The 8,840-nt window shown below is 49.2% G+C and overlaps 1 protein-coding gene across 1 annotated transcript in view; it reads right to left on the reverse strand.

Moving 5' to 3' along the window:
* Positions 1-2,746: 2,746 nt before the first annotated feature.
* adam15 (ADAM metallopeptidase domain 15) overlaps positions 2,747-8,840 on the reverse strand; it is a 27,379-nt gene continuing 21,285 nt past the window's right edge. Inside the window, exons 19-24 of the mRNA XM_005744198.1 lie at positions 7,639-7,747; positions 6,879-6,947; positions 5,888-5,956; positions 4,986-5,051; positions 4,427-4,578; positions 2,747-3,871 (exon numbers count right to left, since the gene is read on the reverse strand). Of these exons, the coding sequence (XP_005744255.1) occupies positions 3,805-3,871; positions 4,427-4,578; positions 4,986-5,051; positions 5,888-5,956; positions 6,879-6,947; positions 7,639-7,747 (532 nt within the window). The 3' untranslated portion in view covers positions 2,747-3,804. The remainder of the gene's footprint in view (positions 3,872-4,426; positions 4,579-4,985; positions 5,052-5,887; positions 5,957-6,878; positions 6,948-7,638; positions 7,748-8,840) is intronic.

The raw sequence follows: 8,840 nt of genomic DNA on the forward strand, positions 1-8,840 counted from the left end.
CCATGCGTGAAGCTTTGCGTTCACCATCTGATGTTGAAAACAGAGCCCTTCACGAGCTGAATCTGAGACTCGAGCGTGTGCTGGGAGGTAACACAGGAAGGAAATTCCTGCTTCCGAGCTCGTTTGTGTTGGACAGCAGTGATGCGGCTCGGGGAGGGAAGTCTCCGGTGGGACCCGAGCCCGCTGTAAGTGCTCTTTGCTTGGTTTTCCTGCGGCAGAGGCGAGAGAGAGACTTTCACAGTCTGCTGGACTCTTTAATGGACGTGAAGATCGATGTGAGGATGCTTTCAGTCAGACCAGGAGATGTTGTCTTGCTCCGAGGAACCGAGGAGTTCTATTAGAGTGGATGTGGTAGGAGAAGAGGAGGCGGTGATGGACGGAGGTGGATGTGGGGGTTTACAAAGTTACAGGTCGCCGTGGAGACAAACATGGGAAATGGCCTGTATTTGTACAGCGCTTTACACATCCAGTCATCCACACACTGGTGATGAAGCTACATTGTAGCCACAGCCACCCTGGGGCGCACTGACAGAGGCGAGGCTGCCGGACACTGGCGCCACCGGGCCCTCTGACCACCACCAGTAGGCAACGGGTGAAGTGTCTTGCCCAAGGACACAACGACCGAGACTGTCCAAGCCGGGGCTCGAACCGGCAACCTTCCAATTACAAGACGAACTCCCAACTCTTGAGCCACGATCGCCCCAACATGTGCAATACGAACAAATCTTAGGCTGTTTCCCCCATAATCTCTTTAACCCCTCATAATTACAGCAGCTCACCATCTGCAACATGATCAGTGTCATGGAGTGATTCCACACTCTGTAAATACTCTTAATATCAGCCAGTTTTCAGTCTGCAGCCAACATCTAATCTAACATCTGCAGGAAGTCTTCTGATGTCCGAGCATTACAGCTGTTTTTATTTATTTATTTGAGAGAGATTGAATCTGACTTTTTCGTCGTTTTCACATCCTCCATGAGACAGTTTATTTACAGTGGAGTTCATAATTCTGCAGAAAGTCGCCCGCGTCAGGAAAAGCGAGAGCTTTTGTTCCCCACGTTATTCAGATTCACTTCTACAAAGAAGCCAGACAAACAGACGCTGCTGTGAAATTCAGGGGAGACAGAAAAATCCCTCTGGAAACAAGAAAAAGTACAGACGAAGAAACAAACGAGCCAGAAACTGAGAAAGGAGAAGCTCGTCAGTGCCTGGACTTCACCTTCCTGCCTTTGAATGTGAGCTTGTTCTTTTTCTTGTTTTTATTCCCACACTTTTAAAGAAAGTGATCTGGATCAGCAGACCTCAGAGGTTTCATGACGTTTGGCTTCATAAACATTAACGAGGCTTCAGCGACCTGCAGGGCTGAGATTTATTTAAGGCTTAAAGTTTGCATTGCAAAGGGCGTGGCCTCTCTGAGTGACTCTGTAGCACTTCTGTAACCGGAAGGTCGCCGGTTCGATCCCCGGGCTCTCTGTCCTGGTCGTTGTGTCCTTGGGCAAGACACTTCACCCACCGCCTACTGGTGTTGGCCAGAGGGGCCGATGGCGCGATATGGCAGCCTGGCTTCTGTCAGCCTGCCCCAGGGCAGCTGTAGCTACACCTGTAGCCTCCACCAGTGTGTGGATGTGAGAGTGAATGAATAGTGGTTTTGTAAAGCGCTCTATAAATGCAATCCATTATTATTATTCTGTGTCGACAGTCCGTGGTTCCTGCGGTCGCGCAGGAGGCTTAGAGATGATCTGACCTCAGCGACACTTCCTGAGTTCAGGGTCTCAGGTCAAACTGAGAAAAGCAAAGTGCATTTTGTAGCTTCTGCTCGTTCTAGTGAAGCAGGAGGAATAACCAGGTTTTTCAGTCACTTGGTGCAGACAGAGTCACTCAAACCCGAGGCTTCAGACTCGAGGTTTTACCCTCCATGCTTCTTGCGTTGGTTTTTCATAATAAATGAAAAAAAAAGTGCACATCCGCTCTTACTCTAGAAGCAAGGCCAGGCTGTTTCAAATATATATATTGTTTATTGATATGTTTATTTTACTGCAGGTTTATGTGAATCTGCTCTGAATACAGCAGCTGTCTGTTCTATTGAACACCACCTCGAAACATTTATTCACTGTGGGGACAAAATAACTGAAGTTGAGGCGTCAGACTTTCTTTTATTCACATCACTGCAGTTTAATCTAATAGCAGGCACACAGGCTGGACAGGAATCAACCCCCAGCCCTCTCGGGGTGGCTGGGGACCGCTCGGTCCACCTCCAGGATCCAAGGACAGAAACTACAAAAAGGCAACAGTCACGTTTTCTCAGATGTCTTTAAATTGAAGCACGTCACACAGCTGCAAGCGAGAAGGCGACGAGGCGATGGTTAAACTGCAAACTGCTCCTTTAGCAGCTCACATCAACCTTCCTCTGAATCTTCATCGCTTTAGTCTCCCAGCGTTTCCTTGGTGTCACGTTACAAACGATCGGCGCACATTCCTGCTGTCTCTGCTCTCAAGGCGGGTTCAGAAAATAAAAAAACACGAGCCAGCAAAATTAAACACAGTCAGCAGGTGTAGAAACACGCGGGCGAAGGCGAGAGGTGTGGCGAACATTTAAGAAAAGAACAAAAACCTCAGATTTTCACAATAAAGTCAAAGTACACACGTACATAAAAAGCACTAAAATAAAACCTGCAAAGACCGACGCCATCAGAGCAGCGTTTGTACAGTAGAAACCTTAAAAAAACAAAAGCTCACTGACATTACGTAACAGCATAAAGTCCTGATCCTTTATTGTGACATTTACAAAATAAAGGCTGAAGCTCTGAGATCAAAGTGATGACGGCCAAAAGCCTCGTCTTACTTTATTCCTGTGAATACGTGAAAGTTAGGATGGAGACATTTTCAGAATAAAGTCAGCACAGTTAGCAGCGTTACAGCTTTATTCGCAGTCGCTCTTCCTGACAGCGGCGTTTCCTGCACAGTGACGCTGCATATGCGGCATCAGTGAGGCAGGAAGTCACGCATGGATCACAACGCACCGGACCGCTGCTCTGTGCCCACTCTGTGCCAGGAGGAGCCGTCGTCAGCCGCCTCTCCTCTGACTGTGGCGGAGCTCAGCTGGTGATTGCACTTCCTGTACACCTGCTGCAGGGTGTGATTGGTCGCTCGTCCAGCTCACTGTGTATCCCAGGAGAGGGAGGAGCACAGAGTCATCGCCAGCTGCGGACGCAGAGACGGCGTCTGTAGGGAAACACGAGCTGGGCTCGGGTCAGCAGCCGTGCAGCTTTCAAAATAAGAGCGAGGATGTTGTCCAATAGCGACTCGAGCCTGTGTGTGGGAATCTTCATAAAAATATTCCGAGCAAAAAATCTGTTTTCTCTGTAACAGAAAATAAAACGTAGCAAATCTGTGACTCATCTCCTGCTGCCCACTCGAACATTCATCCAAGTCTTTGTTGATCAGAAGATCCTGGAGCAGGCAGGAAGTCTGTCCGGGCGCATACGCGTTTATTTAAAAAAAACAAAGTTTCACTAAAAACAACGTCTTAAAAAAAACAATGGATGGGCCGCGGACCACAGTTTGGAAACCACTAATCATAGGTCGGTGCGAGGGTCTTTAAGCAAGGCACTGAATGAACGTGACGTCACCCAAACATCCACATTAACCGCTGCCGAGGTGCTGCTGAGCAAGGCACTGAACTCCAGAGATACAGCAGCGCTCATTAATACTCGTGAGGATGAAATCCGGTGACAGCGAGTCTCCATCATCTCCATCGTCTCCACCTTCAGCTGCTCTGTGATCAGGCAAAGGTCACCCGGGGGGTCAGAGCGGAGGAGAGGACTCCACCTTCAGAGGGACGGCGGGTCGCAACGGAGGAAGAGGAGGCCGTCTGCACAGAGGAGAGAAGACGTTACTGCTCACGGCTCACTTTTACATTAAGGCTAACATCAGAGACGGCCTTCGGCGGAGCAAACAGCTCCTGCACACGTTTCAAATTCAGTTTCAACACGTTTACATCTTCAAACCGTTTCAGGTTTTATTGTTTATGCTTGACGCTGTTCTAGTTTCATGTGCTGAGAGGTGTGATGCTGAATCAAATTTGCAGAGATTCCTGAGAGTTCAGCGCCTCCGCCCTGCTGCATACCCGCCACAGGAAGCCGTCACCCTCACTCGCACGTTTTCACGCCCTGGCATTTGTGCAACACTTTACAAAAAGAGCAGCTTCCTGTTAAAAAGTCACAACTGTACATGTTGAACGATTAGCTCCACTCTTCGTCTGTTGGACGAGCTGATTGGCTCAAACACAGCTGCAATTTCACTCATGATGCAAACATGTCCTCGTGTCTCTTCCTGTCAGATTACAGGAAACCTTGAGGAAGTACACTTACGTCATCGTCTTAGATCAGAAAGCTTTAAGAAAGAGACAAAAAGCTGTCGGGTGTACCTGTTGGGTCCGGCAGCAGCAGGTGCGACTGCCCCGTGTGGCGGCGGTTTACTGTTGGAGTTGTAGACGGGGTGTGGCGGAAGGTAGGGGTTGGACGGCATGGCTGGAGGGCGGGGCTTTTTTGGGACTAGAGGTTTGAGTGGAACAGAAACCTGCAGAAAGAAACAAATGAGTGTCACCTGTAACTGCTCGGCTGGCTCAAAGGAAATGTGACATCACGGAGAAGCTTGGAGGATTTTTTAAATCAAAACGGTTGATCGGTTTCCTCTTTACGAATGAATCAGCTGCAGCTTTGAAACTTACCAAGTCTGAAATGATAAAACAGGTGATTCTATCCAATCAGGAGCCTGCATGCCCAACGCTCACCTGCGTTCCTGAACGCCTCATTAATGTTGGGCATGATTCCAGCCAACCAATCACATCACACCCTCACACAGCCAGTCTGACCATCAGCTCTCAGTAATCACAGTGATTGATCCATCTCATCACCATTTCAGCTCCTAGCACTACTATATGCTCTCTATGTACTAGCAGCTAGCAGCATGCAGGTAGGGCGTACCTGTCCAGGTGTGATGGGGTCAGGGGGGAGAGGCTTGTTGGGCGGAGCTGGTCGACTCACCAGCTGCTGGAGGGTTAGCGAAGAAGAAGAGAGGAAGAAGAGTGAAGCTTCAGCAACAAAGACGAGGAAACGTGAGGAGGAAACAGAGCACAGCAGGTGGCGAGGACTCGAGGTCGTTGAGCTTTATTTTGAAATTCTCTGTTGACTGACGTGAAACCGAGAGGTCTGACTCACTAATGAGATGTTATTTCATATCAGACTGATAGCGCAGCATGCAGGCAGGAAAGACATGGGTCAGACAAACTAGGCTGTCAGGCAGATGTTTCACCTGCTGATTGGCACCAACAGTTTCCTGGAACTTCAGATTAACTTGACCACCTGCTGCATTAGGGGAGGTGTGAGGGGGTATTTCTATTTCTTATTTGTGTTTTTCGATTTAAATATTTTAGAGTTTTATGACTCGACTGGAGCGGCGGGACCTGAAAATGAAGCACCAGCAGCTGCAGTTCCTCTGACATCCAGCAGAGGCAGCAGTGAGTCAGTCCGGGGTGAATTCTGCTAATTTGTATTTAAGGATTAAAGTTTGCACTTTTAGGGGCGTGGCCTCTTTGACTGACAGGTATCTGCTAGCTTCACCTGAACTGGACCTCTGGACCGTGTTTGTGCTGCTGGCGCCTTTTTATTGACATCATCCAACCAATAACATGGCTGCTGTGAGGTCACTGTACTAACAGACCAAGAAGGCGGAGCTCCAGTTTTGCTGAGTCATGGATTCTGTTTTAACTTCAGCGCTACATCAGCAGTGACAACACGTTCCAACAGACGACACACACACACACACACACACACGTACTGCAGAGAAACGGGACGGACAGTAACACTACACACTACAGGTAGCGTACCTGGTTGGAGGGGGCGGGGGGGTCAGGGGGCAGAGGCTTGGTTGGGGGGGCCGGTCGCTGTTTGACCAACTGAAGCAGCAGAAATAAAAAGTCAGAAGAACATCGAGTCAGTGTTTGGAGGTGGAGACGAGGCCGAGCTGAGTCAGCGAGGAAGAGTTCAACATTTTAGGGAATCCTCAAATTCCTCGTTAAGGCTGCTCTGCAGGTGAGCATCCACCTGAGCTGACGAAGTCGGCTTCTGTACTTCAGCTATGAAAATTAATAACGTGCTCCTAATTATGTGGCATTTGTGGCGGCTCACACCCAAAACACTTTGGTGCTAGCAAACAAACACTGAAGTCGTTCGCAGTCCTGGAGAGTTATTGATCGACTCCTCAGAAAACAACACGCCGTGTTTGGCTGCACTTCTGCTGGGAAGCTTTCGCTGCTGCAGGAAAGGAGGGAGAAGCAGCAGCAGATTGCAGCGCGTTTGGTTTGTCCAGGATCCACTTCAGCTGAACACCTCATCGAGCCAACACATCTACCTGTGCAGGTGTGTGAGGGCCTGAAACCGGACATGAAGAGCGCCTTCTCAAGCCTTTGCTGTTTGGAAATGCAGCTGACCGCCATCCTCCGGCTGCTCAATTAGTGTCATGTTTAAGGAAAAGTAGACGAGTCCACACGCACCAGCACGCCTCACTCTCCTCACGTAGCCGGTGCTTCCTGTCGCTGCTGCTCGTTGTGTTCACTGATGCCGTCTCTTACAGAGTCCCGCCCAGAGCGACACGTTAGACGACCTCAGCTGATTTTATTTCTGAGGTCTCGGGGACGCAGAGAATCTGAGGATCTTTTAAAATGCTGAACTTTTCCTGCTTTTCCACTGAACACATAAATCTGCACGAATGATTCGCTACGACTAAGACGACACGACTCACACACATCATGCATCACGACGACACGCAGACACACTCAGGACACCTGAACACGCACACACCTAGAGGGGAGCGGTTACCTGCGGTGGAGGTTTTAGAGCAGGGTCTGGGGGGAGTGGCTTAGTGGGAGGAGCAGGTCTGTCATGAACCTGATTGGAGAGGAAACAGGAAGCAGAAGCAGAGTGACAGCTGACAGACTCAGAGGTCAGAGGCCAAACGGGCAGGTGTGTTAATGTCAGACAGAAGAGGAAAAGGTGCTGGAGCGTGCCACTTCCTCTGAGCTGTCGGCAACGTTTCACTTCATGTTTCTGCGAAGCCTCGCCCGCTTCTGCTCGAGTCTCAGTATTAATTTTACTCACTACAGACAGGAAGTTTACTCAGAACGGAGCAGGGCGAAGGAAGCGGCGCCACAGCGCACACAGTCATATATGCTCAAAGTAACACCGTCTGTGATGTCATTCGATACAAGAAGAGAAATAAGGAAATATATTTTGGGAGCTTACAAGAAACCTTTTCAAGAGATTAAGGGCGATGCCTCTGAAAGAGTCGAATATTTAGCAGGATGAGGTTTAGAAGAACTGGGTGCGTTTTAAAGGAAACGTAGGAGGTGTTCGTGGATTAAAATAAAGAAAAACCTCACTCACAGAAAATCAACAAAACCTCCACAGTTCGCTTCAAATCTTTACTATTAAAAAGACCGATTTCAAAAATACAAAATTCGCTCTCCACACAAACATCTTAATTCCCTTAATGCTCGCTCAGGCGGTTTGCCATGGCGTGCTGCACCTCTCCAGCTGCAAACAGTCAGTGTCGGCGTGTCTGTGCGGTTACTCTGGTTACCTCTTTTTGGGGCGGGGTCAGCGGGATGTCCGTCTGAGGGTTCAGGTGGTATCTGAGAGGTCGGACCTGCTCTCCGTTCCTGCCGTCCACTCGCTCCATCGCCGGAGTCCTGGACGAGAAGGTGAGTAAATCAAAGAGACACGGGCAGCTCAGGTGTGGACTCGTCCTCAGAATCTCTGTGATGCTCTTATTTTATTACAGTTTGTATGTTTCAGAACAGCTGATCTAAAGTCACCGCACCTACAGGCCACAAACACAACACCGGCCGCACCAGTTCAAGCTGCTGCAGGTTTGTGGAGGGTGGACACGAGGAGCTCGGGGTTTTTACATGTGTTTAATCACCTGAGCCGCTCTACAGGCTGGACACTACACCATCACTCTGCTTTCTGTTTGATTCCTGGCTGTGAAAATCAAAGCTCCGTGTTTACGCAGGCTTTCCCATATATGAGAAGTTTCATTTAAAAAGTCTGTTTACTGAGCAGCTCCAGCTGTGCAGCATCATAGACAACCTGACGTTTCATTGGGTGTTTGTTTTAATGAAGGTGCAACTTTCGTTTTTTAGATCTATAAATCATCAGTAGAACAAACATTACGAGGCCCTGCTGCTCAGTTTGCTGACTGGAAAAACTGATTTTTGAGACATTTTTCACGTCAGTGCTGAGGAAAAGAAACAGCTGATTGTGAGGAGTCAGGTGGGAAGGATCCAGGTAAGACTTAAAGCTGCGCCAGGAAAGCGCGTCCTGAGACGTGCTTGAAGGAGCCTCAAACTCTGACTTTGTTTAGTTTCTGCAGGAGGAGACGTGGACCCGCACAGCTTTAAGTCCTGACCTGGTTCTGATCCACAGGTGAGAGCAGACAGTCAGTGAGGTGAAGGAAGCGGGCGAGCATGTCAACGACAGCAGAGACACTTTATCAGCATCCATCGGTCCAGCGCTTCATCACCTCTCTGACTCTAACGGGACAGAGCACAGAGCAGGACCCTGCAGGTCCAGCAGTACCTGGAGACGTGGGTGGGCGTTACCTCCAAACCCCACATCTCACAGTCAGCCACACTGCATCGTGGGTAAGAAAGAGCACATCAGAACCAGGCTGGAGGTGGAGAGAGGCGGTACAACTGAGATGAAGCTAACTGTTTCACATGAGGAAGACTGCACTGGTTTAACTGATCTTCATCAGTAACACAGACACACAGACACGCGCAC

Source organism: Pundamilia nyererei, unplaced genomic scaffold (assembly GCF_000239375.1).
Source record: "Pundamilia nyererei isolate P.nyererei 1_Seehausen unplaced genomic scaffold, PunNye1.0 scaffold00139, whole genome shotgun sequence".
NCBI lineage: Eukaryota > Metazoa > Chordata > Actinopteri > Cichliformes > Cichlidae > Pundamilia > Pundamilia nyererei.